Source organism: Ctenocephalides felis, unplaced genomic scaffold (assembly GCF_003426905.1).
Source record: "Ctenocephalides felis isolate EL2017-DRISC unplaced genomic scaffold, ASM342690v1 CF-g0.4_SCAFFOLD_01492, whole genome shotgun sequence".
NCBI classification, from domain to species: domain Eukaryota; kingdom Metazoa; phylum Arthropoda; class Insecta; order Siphonaptera; family Pulicidae; genus Ctenocephalides; species Ctenocephalides felis.
This window is the reverse complement of record NW_020537646.1, coordinates 302482-320201: the sequence shown is the minus strand read 5'-3', so window position 1 is coordinate 320201 and position 17720 is coordinate 302482. Positions and strand designations below refer to the sequence as shown.

Here is a 17720-nt window from a genome sequence, read left to right as displayed (position 1 = left end):
TTTATCATACTATTACTATTTTCAAAGTATTATTCTTTTTATGGGGACTATAAATTCTGTTTATGTTATTAGATTCATTTAACATTTCATAGGTAAAAAAAATATATTTTTTATATAAACTTATAACGTGTTAATATTTCGTATCACAGTATCTTAGAAAGTCATAAAATTTTTGAATGGAATATTTTGAGTTTTATTCCTCAAAAAATCTGTATTTAAATTTACTTTGAATATAGTTCAATTCTAGAAACCGTTTCGGCAATTTTCAAGCCAATTTGGACATACGGTATGCAACCATGGGGTTCAGCTTCCAAATCAATCGTGATAATAATTCAAATATGCAAAAGAAATTATTTAAAGGAATTTTGAATGTTCCAAAGTATACCGAATTGATCAATGTATAAAAACGCTAAATGAACGTTCAAATAAGAAGACATTCGGATTCAAATTACAAAAGCCGCCTTGAGGATCATCCATTTTCAAAATCACTAATAATGGTTAGAAGTTTTTGCATTATAAAAGTTTTTTTTCCACACTTTTACCTGATGTCCATTTCAGAACAGGTGCGAAAATTATTATATAAAAATAAAAACAGAATATTCTTACTGCTTTTGTTCTATATTTGCAAATTTTAAAAAATTTTAAAAACAAAATATTATTAAAATGATTTATCGAATTTATAAAATCACAGACTTTTGGCTTAATATTCGGAGTGTTTTATGTATTGCTCAAAATTTCGGTTTATAATTTCAATTCTGAATATAATTCATTTCCACATTCTGACCGATTTTGCTAATTTTAAAATTATGTAATAAAAATCTAAAAAAAATTAAATTTGATGGTGACACGAATTTTATTAACCCAAAAACAGTTTATGACTTTGTTATAAGAGTGACACTATATTAGTTAGTGAAAAATGACTCTTAAATATTGTACTATTGATATCGTATCATGATTATTGATAAAACTTTAATGAAAGCGAAATGAGTATGCATAGGATTTTATAAATCGTGAATGTTGGCTATTAATTAAAATAATTATATTTAACTTTGCAACTAATAACGTGTTAATAAGCATAATTATAATAATTACGTGCGTTCTACTTTACATCCCAATCATTATGACTAATATTTCCTAAATGAGAGCAGATTTTTCGATCCAGATTCTAGAACGATGTTGTTCCTCATTTAATATCCGCAATAAGTATCTGAAGTACACTTTTATGAAACCGTTTCTTGAAACTATTCAGCATAGGTCACTCAGAAATGTGGGTATATGCGTGTTTAGAAGAAAAAGCTGACCGTTTTCCCAAGATATTTTGACCGCGATGCTGCACGCACAGGTATTCTGGTAAAAGATTTTAGGAATGGTAAATAGGATAATATAACACGGAAATAATATTTCCAATTAATTTATCTTTATAAAAAAATTAAAATATTATAATTTTTATTTTATAATAATCGCTCAATCGCAATAAAAGGCAAGAAAACTGATATTCGACACAGCTCTTCATATCCATTCATTTTCATAAAATATATGAAAAAGTAATAAAGGTAAAACATAATAAGTCTGATTGTTTACCTTAACATTTATAGAAGGGATATATCGTTTTGCTAATGCATATATGAAAGTCACGATTTTGTAATAAGATTAAATTCCAATGCTTCTTCAGAGTTATATGCAAACTTAGCATACTCTATGATTTTACCGCTAACAATAATTGATCATAAAATTTTATGTATATATTTTGCATATGAATAATTCAACAAATTTTCTTAATAACTTTATTGTCAGACAAGCGTAATAGTACCAATGTAAATAAACCGTCTGTGCGATATCTTAAAAACCTTTAAATAATATAGCTACGGGATAACAAAAACCGAAACTGTTTAGATAATATATCTAACCATAATGTCAAAACCAAAATATCTATAATGTGCATAACATACATCATCTTGCATAATAATAGCATAGAGTCCCCGAAGCTTTATAATAAGTATGAAAGCAAATGTTTGATGCGTCGTCCAAACAAAATGCTGCCGGACGAATAGCGGTCGTCGGAAAACTTGAAATGTGGTCGTTTATCAGAAATCATTATGATCGTATATCATATTAAATTGCGAGATGACTTAAGAGCTTCAGCTGTCTAGGATAATTTAGAAGACTTTGTTTAAAGGTGAAAGTTTAAACCTAGGAGTGAGATCATCGATGATCACAAATCCTATTTTTCTCAAATTGGAAAAAAGTGTTCTTGGTACAAAAAAAACAAAAAACGTTAATCGTGTTTTAATAATGTAATGCTGCAACTCTTAACTACTATACTCAACTACTAAGTTAGTATAATACATAATAGTTTGTCCAGTATATTTTTAGGTATATATAAGGTGGCGATACGTCCCGGTTTGATCGGGACAGTCTCTGATTTCCACCTTGTGTCCCAGGTATTTTTAAAAGCAATATTTGTCCCGGGTTTACATCTTTTGCACCGGATTGTTCCGTTTTTTTGGAAAATTAATTAACAAACAAGTGCTAATATTTTCAAATTAATTATGAAGAAAATTGAATAGAATTTTGTACAAGGCTCAAAAGTGAAAAAATCATATAGATCGACAAATGTAAGATATAATATAATGTCAGATAAAGGAGTATTACTTATAATCGAATAATAAAGTTCTCACTAGAAGTTCGCAATTAACATTTAAAAAGTTTACTCATATAAGCCGAAGCCATAATTGGGGAAGACCGCCAAAGAGGCTGATCAATCTGGTCACGACGCGGCCTGAACTGATCTACCTTAGTACACCGATCTAGGCATTATCTTTATGAAATTGATATGGTAATTAAATATTATTTATATAATAGACATACTTGAACCACAAAACACTTGATGTATTGAGTTGTACTGCTCCTCAATACTTTAAATGAATGAAAAGCTATATGGAATTGAATTCTAGTTGGTCAGAATTTGGCCAGGTCTTTTTCCATTTAACCCAGGATTCGTCGGGATAGGGACTTGTATTTTATAATAATATAAAGACCAGCAAAAGTAAAGAGAGTAGAAGGTTGTAGAGTAAATATCAATATATGTAGAGAAGGTTGTAGAGTAAAGATCAATTCAACTAAATTGTTGTTATATTCACTTTTCTTATGATGTCGGGATATTTATGAATTTACAGTCCACTTAATATCTAATTAATGAAAGTGATCCCCACCACCAGTAATTGTAATAAAAAATAAAGTGATGAAAATCATATGCAACAGCTATAACAAAAATTTATTGAAATTGGAGCTTTGATAATTTTGAAAAGAAAAGTCAAAGTAATACTACAATTACTGCGAGATCTAATGTTATAATTTTATAAATTTTATAAACTACAAAATAAAAAATTAATTGTTGTAAACTACAAAAGGGTAAAACACTCATAAACCTGTTTTTTGAAATCTGATAAAATGTAGAGCTTAACGCTAAAAGTGACAAGCCGAAAATAAAACCATACAAAAAGTATGGTTATAAAAGTTAAAAAATTATACTTATTTAATCATTTTAAATTAGTATATTGATGATTTACTATTACAGACTTTCAGTTTTTTTAAACACTGCTTTATTTAGCAATCAGGAATACATAAAGATTCCTATAAGATAAACTGACAATATTTGAGTACGGAAAAACGAGTAAATTTAATTAATAATTCAGAATATAAACAAATTACATTATTATTATATATTATATATCTGTATATTATGATTTTTACTGTTGCAATATGTAAGATTCACTTTAAAAAAATGTTTCTAATTTCCGAGTCAGTGTAAACATTAACTCCTATGAACTTCAGACACATCCATAAATCATTATATTTAATTTCGAAAACTTTATTGCATTTTAATTGAAATAACGGCATATCAACTAAGTACGTGCTCTCAACAATAATAATGCATGTATAAATAGGTTTTCAATCATTATTTAGTAGCAGAAGATACTTAACTGTTTTTGTGATTAGGTAAATATTTTCTTGTGAAAAAGTCATTAACAGAAACTTCGTAATATTGTAGTAGCTCAATATTGGCGAATGACAATTTAAAAATAATGATGATAGATACTTTTAAAAGTAAGACATCAGTCTTGAAACTAGATACTAGATAATTAAGTCCAGATTTCATCAAATAAAACAAATATAGAGCAAATAAAACAAAACATAAGTGCTCCGTATATAAAAAACCAGTTTCAATAATACGGTGTATCTAGTGGGTATAAAGTCGATTTTTCAAAAGAGCTTTTTATTTGCCGGCATGCTGAGCTTCAATCAAATGCCGTGCTTGATTATATGCCATATTATTTCACACTAGTAAAACGCAAATTAATTCAGAAAAAAGTACATTATAGATAATTTGAGATTCATTCATTTGATACACGAAGTGGTAACATTATGTATTGTTTTTATGGATCAAGATTACTGGTTTGTTCTGGCATGCGTTTTTTGTTTATTAATTTTTGAACGAGTCATCTAGGTTATTATGAAATAATTTACATACGGGAACATCTGAAATATAGGCGTATGTGAGGAAGTGAGGAAGTAGATCGAGTGAATAAATTGAATAGATGAGTCACTAATGATTTTGATTACTATGTTGATGTGATTAAAAATCACAATATTCAAAATGCATTGAGTGATAGTGGACTTGACACCAAACTTCAAACAAAAGTTTGTATCACAATTACATATTCGCTAAAATGTAGAGAAAAATAAAGAAAATAGATAAACATGCAGTTCTAGCCAAAAAGTAATAAGTAACACATTTTAAGAGAAAAATGTGCAGAGAGTAGGAAATCATACTATACCATGATATAATTAAAGCTTATTTTAAGTCAGATCTTATTTATTGAAATTCTTGTTCAGATTTAGAAAAACCGTTCATTTTTTAAGCACACGTTGTCATTAAATATTTATTCAAGAACAAATTTTTTCTACATTTTTTACATATGTTCAAAATCTCTATATTTGCAAACTTTTGATGGGTGAGTTCTAATTCAAATCCAGATTCCAAATTCATGATTTATGTTTTTCAGATACAACATATCTTCAGTTTTCTTGAAATATTTTGATTCTGTATTTTCATTTCACTTGCAATAACTTTATTCAAAAAGAAATATGAAATTGAAACATTAAGTGTTTTTATATGGTAATTTCAGTATAAACCCAAAAAAGTAGTTGATCTTCTAACTTTCTTGTCAAACTTGCTACTAAAATACTCTTCAGAGCCGTTTGTATATTTTATTGCGCTTCGTATGTAGTTTTGCATTTAATGGTTTTCATAGCTCCAGCTATTTATCTTTTGCAAAAATATATTTTGCAAATTTTATTACTTCATATATGTATTTAAAAACCCATTGGATCAAGTCTCGCATGGAATATGATTCAAACATAATAATGGATTGCACGTCAATCATCCCGCATAACAAATACATATCTTTAATACATTATTCTACATTCGACTCATATACCATACCATCAAAATCTTATTTATTTTTCTGTTCTGAACATCTTTATTCTGATGCCGCCATGTAACATGTAAGACCAATTTGACCTGCTGACATACTACATTTACTGACTAAACCCGTTCCTACCACAACGTATAATCAATCTGTCTGTTCGATGTAGATACAAACTAATTAATGATTTTTTTATTAATAAAATCTTTTCAATGACGAATTTTGAATGAATTAAATGAATATGAATTAAATACACTGCAATTAGTTATACTTTGCGCAAAATTTAATTTTATAGCGCGCATGTCCGGTTGAGGAATAATTTTTTGCAGGATATTTGTTTGGCGCTCACACGTTATTTACATGAAAACCATAGTTCTGCGCAAATAAACAAAATTTTCATTTTTTTACTTTGTAAATATTATTATATGCTTTTCAGAAAATTTAGTTTTGATTTGGTTTTAAAAGTATAGCACTTCAAAATATGCTGCAAGAACTTTTAAAAATTCCGGATCTTTATTTTGCAACCCACTTTTAGCATTAATAAAATAAGCTTTAATTATATCATGGTATAGTATGATTTCCTCAATCATACTCTATCATGGTATAGTATGATTTCCTCAACAAGTAGTTGAATTTCCATTACTACAGACAACGATTTATTACTAAGTGTGAAATTCCAACACCAGGAACCTCCAAAGACAAAAACATTGTTCTGTTCGATATTCCATAACTTCATTCATAAAATGAGGCGAAGTGGAAGGTGTTGCACAAGATAACCGTAACCATGATACCATAAAATAACCATATTAAGCTTCTTTGAATAGAGATGACATGCGACAACCGACTCGTGGTCGTAATACCGGTACAGTTCAAGTTCATCCAATAGAAAATGCATCAGTTGCAGAGGAATTCTTAAACTCGGCCTCTTGACACGCAATATGCGCTGTTTATATTATATTATGTATACTGGAACACCGCACCATCTAATTTACAGCACATTGTACTCTTTACGAGAATTTTCACTGTTTTTACAGATAAAAAATATGTGGTGGAGATGGTATTTAGAGACCTCCGTGAAATGTTTCGCGCAGACCTCCGCCACTGTTGGGGGGAGACATAGTTTATTTGGAAGATGGATTTGTAATCGATAGATTCTACTTAGGCATATTCACAATAAGTTATGGACTCTAATTCTAATTTGATATTATATCATTATCAAAATTTAATTTGATATTATTGTTCGGACGCCTTTTCGTTTTATTATATTGGCCATGAAGGTGACAAACTTCAGGGCATTAAGCCTTACACGGAATGGTTGCTACCCCTGGTAGAGAGAGTAGCGGAGTGTTTTAATGGAACTAGTGGTTTCACTTCTAAAAGTAAAGTCCGCCTAACAACATGTGAATAACCAACCAATAAATATATCCTTTTTCATTATAAGTTAGTAACAAATCAGTGATTGTAATTAGAACTGCAACAAATACATAATACACAAACAAATCAGTGTTTAATACAGTCCACAGCTACAAGAGTTAAATTATAAACCGACAACCTGAATTATAGAAGGAGAGTTTTAATAAATTCTATAACTACGTTCATAATGTACAATTTTATTACCAAAATCTACTTTATACCGCAAAATTTTACGGCATGATCCTCCATTACCATCGACTACTAATATAATCCATTGATTATATTAATTTTCCACTGGGTAAGCATCTTCAGCTTTATAGCCACTTATTGAAAAATGCCATTGGCAATGACACATGAAATTGAACAGGTGATCTACTTTCTGTCAATCACGGTATTCGAGTCACATAAATTAGTTCGATGTCATGTAGCGTAAATCTTCGTGGCTACTTAATATGTATGGCGCGAGGCTTTTGTCGTTTTCTCTTGATAACGGTTCAAAACGGTACATTGCCTAATAAACCTTATCTAAACGACGATTTACATTTTGAATCGCAAGATAATTATCAGAAGCTAAGAAGATGCAATGTTAAAATGAAACTTGTGGTGCATGGCATCGTGCCTTAAGGCAAATTGCTGGAACTTCCCATACAAAAAAACGTGTTTTTGAAACCGTCGACAAAAAATTGTATCCGCACATACATACACACACGCACACACACACATCCATTTTTCCTAAGGTATTGCAAAATGTTCAGAAACAAATTGAGAGTCAAATATAAATGAATTTCACACATTGCTTTAAAAAGTTTTTTGAACCATTAAAATCGGACGTTCCAGAATTGTCTCAAAAACTAATCAGCATGTCTCCTTATCAATAGGAATCAGCATGTCTCCTTATCGATAGGAATCAGCATGTCTCCTTATCAATAAGAATCGAATGTTTTTTGAATCATTCAAATTGGTTGATCCGTGTTTTCGAAACCGCCAACAAAAAATTGTATCCGCACATACATACACACACGCACACACCTGCACACACATCCATTTTTCCTAAGGTATGGCTAAATGTTCAGGAACAAATTCAGAGTCAAATATAAATGAATTTTATCAAATGCACATTGCTTTAAAAACTTTAAAGGGTATTTTCGAATCTAACAATGTTACACTTAATTGATTTGCAATAACCATCCTAGAGAATTATATATCTATATATATTTCCACACACCAATATTTAAACTCATCTTCTATTTCTTATGAGATTTTAATTATCTCGTATCCCCAGCAGAAGATCATCAACTAGTTTTGTAGTAGGTACTTGCCATAAGATTGTTAATTAGTCTAGGTTGATTATATATAAATATTTAACTATGGAATTTTCTCCAGAGGAAATGATAGTGTCAATGATACCGATGTCAATTACTAAAGGTGGATTAGATGATCGTATCGCGATTTACAACATAACTTGTCGCATCTGCAAACCTGTACCATTTCAATTATTATACAGAGTTAATTAGCAGGATTGCCTATTCGTAGAAAGGGAGTTGGAAATGAAGGATAAAAGTTTCTGAAAATTGTTTAAATATATTTATGAAGACTTAATGCTTTGCACTAATGAACTTGCACAAATAAGCTCGGTATTTGGTATATTAATTAATTAGCTGTACCTTATATGGTGTAACTTTTTCAATACCAACGTGCAAAATTCATATAAAACGACATCACTTTATGCTTCACCATAATAATTATATTGAGTTATATGGAATTATATAAACAGATAAATACCTGAAAAAATAGTAAAAGAAATTAAACTTGAATTTCAGAAATCTAGTAGTATATTATTAACAAGCGTGGTCAAAAATGTGGTGACGCTCAAATTATCACTGCTCATTTTTTTTAAATATTGAATTTCTACATTTAAATTAATAATTCTGATTTATCTTTATATTAGCAATTCATACTGCTATTGTTTTAATATTATTCTCATCAATACTGATATGATCATCAAATAATCCATTATCCCATTTGCAAGATGTACTCTGGAATGTGATTTTGCTCACCATTAACCACGATAATAGATTTGAAATCTTAATTGGCATTAGCTTTGATTAATTATAATCAGCAAAGTCATTTAAGATATTAATGAAAACAAATCGATTGTAAACTATGTGACAGAATCTTTATAGAACGCGATGGGAATATTAATGAAGGCAATTTGTCTAATAATAGGATCATTGTTACACTTCATTTAATAATGTAATAGTGATCAATGAAATAATATCGTAGTAAGATAATTTATATGCCAATCAATATTATACAATTAACAATATATTCTGCTTAATCATTTATTCTCATTAGTTGTGATAAAAAATATGAAAGTGACGAGACAAATCAATGGTTCACTAAAAGTTAATTTATTAATTAACAAATTTAGTTTAATGGAATAAATTTTAGTTCAATAAGAAACCAATATGTAAAATTGGGCGCAAATGAAATTTAATAGTAATTTATAATAATAAATTTTAAAGTTCATGGAACAAAAAAATAAATTGGGAAATTCGTTGAAAGTTATATATGGATATTTTAAAAGCAAAAGTATGTTGAAGGTGTTGTTTGAACGGTGTTATTTCGTGTTATTTATCTAGGTATTCATCTGTTTATATAAAAATTCCATTGCACTTTTTATATATTTGAACAGCAATGAGAACTATTTGTTTTAATGACTGTTGTGATGTAATTTCTCAACCTAGTGATATTAGAAGGTTCTTTGATGAGATAATCTTTAGTATTTCTGATGAGATTGATATTAGATTTTTTGTTTAATAGTAATTTTTTTGAAATTATAAAATCAATTTTCTTGAAAATGATATATAATTAGGGCGGTCCTTAATATTGTTATTTATAATTGTTTTCGAATTTCCTTGCTTGCAGGAAAAAAATCTCTGTAAGTTTTATCTCTTAGTATTAACTGTAAGATATTCCGCACACCAACCAAAGTTTCCTTTCCTTTCCAAAGCTAGTTCTTCCTAAGTAAATACTTATTTTATAAAATATATCAAATTTTTGTTGTGAATTTTTTATTTATGGTCAAAATAAGCATATACAATGTTATTCTCAAAATTTTGATTGACTGGTCACTAAGTTATAAAAAGGAAGAAAAAAAATCTACAATTTTACCCATGTTGGATGGGAAGCATTTGAATCTCTGGGAGCAAAAAAATTCCAAAATATCCAGATTAAGGACCACCGCAATATATAACTGACCGAAGTGGGTAGTGGGGAAACTGTGGTGAAGAAACCAAACACTTTATTGCAACTATATTGCACAAAAAAACAATTAAAATACTCAAATAAAAAAGCATAATGTGTTTCCATGGATGGCATATGAGTTTTGCAATTTTTTATTGAAGTTGATAATAGTAGGCAAGGTTCAGCGGGTTAATAATTTATATATGAAATATAGTGTTAGTATCAGGTCATTGATATGTCCATTCCTCCTCGGTTTATAACGTTTTATAAGTGTTTTATAAAACCAAGTGCATTGGTCGTGCGACAACCTTTCGCGTTTTCTCGCCGAGTTTGTGCATTTCTCATCTTTAATTCGCTCTAATCTTCCATCATCTCAAGAACAGGTAATGTGGTACTGAGAGTGACATTATATGCGTAAATACCTTGGGATATCTTCCCATAGTTGGATGTAGTTATCTAATAAGCACCAAGGCACTGCACTGTTAATGTTTACCGATATAGTAATTTCAAGTATTGTTTTCGAAACGATGAGACACGTCTACGTGTGCCAGGCTCTGGCTTTTTGAAACGGTATAATTTGTAGAGAACAATTATTTAAAAATATGCATATGCATATAAATATATATATATATATATATATATATATATATATATATATATGTAGCGGGTTGCCAACACGCATCGCGGCTTGTCAACACGCATCACATGTTACTGGACAGATTGGCCCATATAGTGACAGCACTGAGAAAAACAAAAGGAAATTCAAGTGTCAGATCGTATTTGGTTTTTGTTTCTCTCTAGTAGTTTTTGCCAAAAAAATGTATAATTCTTGAAACCTTTCTTTTCTATTATAAATAAGAAAATACCAATAACGTTTTATTAATGATCAGTATGACAACACATAGTGTCGTGGATATTAATCATATATAAAATAAACGAAATATAAATAATATTTTATGAAATTTATTATGACTATAATTTGGACAATTCCGGTATTTCTACAATATGGAGCACGCCTCCATATATATATATATATATATAAGTTAGTCAGCATTCATTTGAAATACTGACTTTAGTATCTCACCAAGAAATTCATTAAAATTCTGTGTAAATACTGAATATCCAATAAAAATTGAGGGCAACTATGATTCTATTTCGGCTAGCTTATTACCAAATAAATATTTTAAATAAATATTGTTTTGAACAAAAATGCGCGTATATGATTGTATACGACAATATTGTGTAATTTAATATGAAATTATTTTAATAGTGCTGTTAATTACAAGAGTGATGTAATAGAGCTAAACTAGCAATATTTTCTAAGTATTGATGAGACATTTATCTCAATATCTTAAACAATTATGATTTATGAGAGTTATACATGCTCTTTACATGAGAGCAATAATAACTAGTCAAATAGAGTTATTTATTGCTAAACTTATCTCAAAATCATTAAATCACATACTGTGTAAATTCCCATGAAATTTGCTTAATATGAATAGTTCTATTTTTATGAGTGAAATCATCATATTAACAGACAAATTCAATTAAAAATTTTTAAATTATTTTAGACTGTTTGAAACTCAGATCGGTAATAAAATTGGTAGATTTATCTGGTAGGTAGATTAATCTATTAAATATTTTTCTATTTTTTTCTTTGCGGCAAAACAGTCAATCTAGTAGTTCATAGAAATTAGTACAAAATTAATGAATCAAATTTCAATCAGTATGTTTTAAAAATATTAGCCCGCAAACAACAAAATCCTGGAGCATGTACCTTGTAAAAAAATCAAACTAATCTCATTTGTTTTATGAATTGATTTACGATCCAGGAATTATTCAACATTAATCATCCGAGCACATCAATCATAAAACAATTTTATGTCTTACTCGATTTTGTTAAAGTTTCATTACTTCTTCAGTTACGATTTAATTCATTAAGACTTACATATTAATTAATCAATTATCATTTCATAGCAAATTATTCCAAGTTAGTCACGCCATTTATATAATAGAATTAACTATCGTGATGATAGTTATTGCGTTAAAGTGCAAATAACATAAATAAAAAAATAATTAAGCCAGACAGTTCATTCTTGTGTGATCATTAGAATCGTAATACGGATTTTTTTGTGAATTACTAATAAGACATATTATTAAAAAGGAATTTCATTATGCTCCGAGATGTAATTGTTGGCATCGGTGTCAAAACAGACGTGAGAAATTCTCAGACTTCCATTGTTTGGGTAAATACTTCAGAAAGGAGCGCTCTGAGGCCATTACGAAGGAAAGAGGAAGAACAAGCCAATGTAAAACGAGATTTTCAAATAATAGACGAGATAAAATTACTTCTAGTTACGATTTAATTAATTAAATATGTTGGGCTCCCCGGTTAGAACTATGGAATAAAAGGTTCGATGCCGGCCTGATGTCAAGCAGCAGTTACAGCGATTATCACTTGTAAATATAGATACCAAGAGACAATTGTCATAGACACAAATTGTAGAGTTCCAATAATAAATTCATCACATAGAGTTTAAACTAGTGGGGTGTATGGCATCGTGCCTTAAGGCGAATTGCTGCAACTTCCCGTACCGTAACAAAATGTTCAAGGAATTTTGAATGTTTTCAAATAAATTCAAATAGATATTATAAATAAATATTGTAACATTGTCTAATATTTATAAGAATTATATAAACTGAATTGCAAAGTTGAAATTATTTGTTAAAAGTATATAAGAACTATAGTCAGAATTAAAAATAAAATTTGAATTATTTTCTATATACAAAAAAAATTTTTTTTGGAAAAAAAAAGTTGAAACAAAATTTTTTTTCCTAAATCAATTATTTTGTTAAGACAAGCAGAAAGTTCTTTGAATCATTTCAATCGGACGCTTAGTTCACTCAAAAATTGCCATTTTTTACACATTTAGCTCCGTATTTTCGAAATGGCTGGTCCTGCCTTTGCCAAAAACTAATTAACACTTCTCCCAATCTTTACTAATTGAATGTTTTTTAGATCATACAAATCGGATGCTCCGTTCACTCAAAAACTCGATTTCTATTTTCTGCACTCTTTGCTCTTTATCTCCGTAACTGCTCGACCTGCCTTTGCCAAAAACTAATCAGCACATCTCCCTATCAATAAGAATCGAAAGTTTTTTGAACCATTCAAATCGGTTGATCCGTACGCCCGAAAACGTGACTGAAAATTTGTATCCATACATACATACACACACACACATCCATTTTTTCTGAGGTATGCTTAAATGTTCAGAAACCTTCAAAACGTCGAGAAATGTAAAAAATTTCAATTTTTATTTTCGGCCCCAATAACTTACCACGGGAAGTTAACAAGTGTCGTTCAAGAAGTTAGAACAAACTGACTAGTATTAATCTAATTATAATTGAAAAATTGAATCCTTTATATGCTTTTTCTTGAACAAATTGCTAAAAAATATTTCTTGACTTTTATGCTTGTATATTTGGTCTTCATTTGTATGAAGGTAATAAAAAATGAAAACAATTGTATATCGTAATACAAATAAACGGACAGAAGAGCCAAATGGTCATCGAATATGCAAAAGATCAAAATCGGAATCGGATCAGAACAGAAATTCTGGGAGAACTAAAAAAATCCTACTTCAAAAAAGCGTTTAGATATTGAAATATTTCCATTAATATTTACCATTTAATTCCAATTTAAAAAGGCAAAAACAATCATCAACATATCCGTGATCCGTGTCACTAATTAACAGAACATAAGAATATTTTGTCCAATTTTTCTCGAGTTTGCTTTATAGCTTCACACCTTCTCGTTAAACCGCACGCCTATAACTTCCTCTTTCGTGAGTTCGTACAATGAGAAATAAAAAGTTTGGTCGTAATTTACCTGTAATAGGCAAAACGTTAATTGGAATGTTTTTGTGTACAGTAAAATTCAATGACCCGTCGAAATAGCGGTTTTTGATATATTTAGTGTACACAGTTACACAAGACGAAACATTATTAGCCAAGGCGGGGAGGTGGAGTCGCTCGCCTATCTTTCCTAATTTTATATGCAAATATGAACTATGTGAGTTATTTATTGTTCTAATAATTAACACTTTATGAACTTATAGCCATTTTTTGCAAGGACATCGTGAACTCAATATAAAGACGTTTTTTCACTTGTATTATTGATGCTGAATCGATGTGTATAATAAACAATGCTCAAAAACTCTGTTATTACGTTTTTAAAAGAAACATGTTGGTTCACGGGTAGCACAACTTTGAGAATCAAGCATCAAAAATGTTTTATTTTTCATAACTTTATCTTTTTTGCACATTTATTTTAAAGCACATTCACCAATAACTAAGTGCCATGTTCAATATATTTGATTTTATTTTTTCTAATTTATCAACTTAATTTTTCTTTCCATAGTCGTATACTATTTTTTTCTTATTTTTGAGCAGCCTCCTAAACTTTGCTTTTTTAGAAGACCTCTTAACGCTTGGTCCATAAATTAATCAACTTCGTTTTTCTTTCCATAGTCGTATACCATTTTTGACTTATTTTTGAGCAGCAAACAGAATTTAACAGTTTTTGTGCTTTTGTGATAAAACAGTTGGTCCATCAATATTTGATCTTTATTTATTATTAGATTTTCTCTAATTCAGATAATATAGTTTTAATTTGATGTAGCAAAGCTGAATCATATTTTGATCTATATTTTAAATTGGAAATAGATATCACCACTGATATCTTGGTAGTCCGTGATAGGTATCGGATTTGGAACCTTCTGATTGCAAGTCCAAAGCTCTTACCACCAGATTACGGAGAAGCGCCTGTCATAAATTTTGTTAACAATATTCAATATTTTGAATTTTTCATTTAATAATGAATAAGTGTATAATCACTGAAATAGCACAGGCCTTAAATGGTTATTAGATATACTGTACTTCAGTAACAAAATATTTGGAAGTAATTAAGTTTAACGATAGGTAGAAAATAAAATAGCATTTATTACTGATCGTTCTATATTAGCAAAAACCGTTTAACCCTCCGTCGGTCGGATATTTTTTCACCTTCGAACGGTCGGAAAGGTCTGGCTGGACCACCATTCATTTTACATGCATTTATATGGGATAAATGAGTTTTTGGTGTCTTATGTATTAACGATTATATAAAAAAATTAAGAAATATAAAAAAATCGTTGCTTTTTTTGTTAATTTTTCTGTTTTAAATCAATGAAAAACAATATATATTCTTTTTCGACGCCTTTGAAATGAATGTGTGCATTACTAATCCGGTTTTCAGTGTTTGCGATTACCAATAAGTTTGGTAGGTTTTCAAGGAACTCTCGTCATGAAAATACTAACATTCATGGTAGAACATATAGCAAAGAATATAAACAACGCAGTTTGAATAGAAAATACCATGAAAAAAGACAAAATACTGGTTTACATATATCAAAAAGCGTATATTTCATACAAAATGTATGGGTGGTCTAGACAGACCTTTCCGACCGTTCGAAGTATAAAAAAGTTAATATCCTTATAATTATCCTTCTGTACATTTTTTCGTCCTGATTTTTTCATTGATCGACAGCTAATGAAATTTTAGAAAAAGTCAAGAAATTTCAAGTCGATAGGATTACTAGAAGTATTTTTGTTTTTTAATTGAAGTCGAAAAAAGTCTGGCCAGACCACGCCGACCGACGGAGGGTTAAAGCTTTGCAAAACTTCATCCAAGCTCGTTTAAATTCCTTGAGCTTGAGCTTCACATTAAAATACCTCAAACATTTAGGCCAGTGTTTAATTAATTACAGCAAATTATATAGCACTTAAATAATTAAATACATATCATATATGGTCATACCATTTAAAATACGTATTTTATCATATTTTTTATGCAAATCTCCGTTCATTAAATCTCTGTGATGTACCGCACGCAAGATGCCTCACGCGTTGAATCAAGTTTATAATCGGTCGCTATTATAACCATATAGTTTTTGATAGAAGCACTTAAGATGTTAAGATTGAAAAACTAGATTTTATAGAACATAACTGTCTATTAATAATATGGGAATAACTTAATTTACATTTTATAGCAATTCCCACATTATGAAGCAGTCTAATCCAAAGCTATGGTAATTTGATCTAAACAAAATATTATGATTTTTTTTAGAACTTGTTTGGATTTAATTAAAAATTGTTCCCATTCATTTTTTTTTAATTTTTATACCGTTAAGAATATTTAAATATGGAGCTAGCAAAATTTAATGGCTTATTTAATTGATATAAATAGGTGTTTGATATCTAATATAAAAACACAACAAAGAACGCGAAAAGGTTGACGACTACTTGTTTTGGAAAATCACTTTGTATTTAATTATGTTTCTTGATTAATTTCTTCAATTAGTTAAGTATTGTTTCAAATAATTCTGAAATTTATCTATATTTTACTTACTAGAATAGCAAAGATCAACGTGATCATCTTAGTAACTATAACAATTAATTTGATTTTATCTTTGTCCACAGATCCTTCAAGATGCTCCACAAAAGGAAAGTGCTTCTAGCCCTGTTCTGCGTCTTAAGCATAGTTGCAGGCCTCGGGGGTGATGATAAATTTCTGAAGAAATATGCCATGATGAAGGTATAATCGAATATACAATTAGTGATATAAACTAATCACGTTTCAAAAAAAATCAATGAAAATATTACAGAGATATAACAACTTGGCCATTTTGGGATACTGGGCAAACTATTATTATAGTATGAAAAGCTGTGTTCCGAGATAATAATATTTAATCATTTTTAATTATTCATCGTTGTTAACATACTTGTTAACTTCCCGTAGGGCAAGTTATAGTAATCGCAAAAAAATCGAAAATGAACATGTTTATATATCATTACGTTTCAACGGTTTCTGAATATTTTTGCATACCTTAGAAAAAGTGGATGTATGTGCGTGTGTGTGTATGTGTGTGTTTGTGTGTGTGCGGATACAAATTTTCGTCAACAATTTCGGGAACACCGATCAACCGATTTGAATAATTCAAAAAATATTCGATTCGTATTGATGAAGAGACGTGCTGATTAGTTTTTGGCAAAGGCAGGTCCAGCCGTTCCAAAGATACGAGGCAAAAAGTGCCAAAAATGGTAACTCAGTTTTTAGAAGAACGGAGTGTTCGATTTGAATAATACAAAAAGCATTTTACTCGTATTGACAAGATAAAGAATTGATCCAATTTTGATGAAGGTTTCGGAGATCTAATGAAAAAAGTAAAAAAAATGCCATTTGGCGGTCAAAAATGAACATTAGACATATGCACATCAAATTATAAGATATTTTATAGAGATTTTAACAATAAGTATAAATTTTGTTTACATTCCTATGATGACCACCATTTGTGAAAAAACTTTATAATTTTTGTGTGGACTATTCCTTTCCGACAATCATGGATAAAATAGTATTTATACGTTTTCATTTTATTTATCTGATTAAAGTCAATTTTCTTGAAAAAACGTTTCTAAAAATAATATGAACATTAAGGATTTTGATGCCAGCTTTCTTGTCAAATTAATGCA

At 29.4% G+C, this 17720-nt stretch overlaps 1 protein-coding gene across 1 annotated transcript in view; it reads left to right on the top strand.

Annotated features, from left to right (window-relative positions):
• LOC113370146 overlaps positions 1-17720 on the top strand; it is a 29224-nt gene that overhangs the window by 4737 nt on the left and 6767 nt on the right. The window contains exon 2 of the mRNA XM_026610812.1: positions 16671-16785. Coding sequence (XP_026466597.1) covers positions 16681-16785 — 105 coding nt within the window. The 5' untranslated portion in view covers positions 16671-16680. The remainder of the gene's footprint in view (positions 1-16670; positions 16786-17720) is intronic.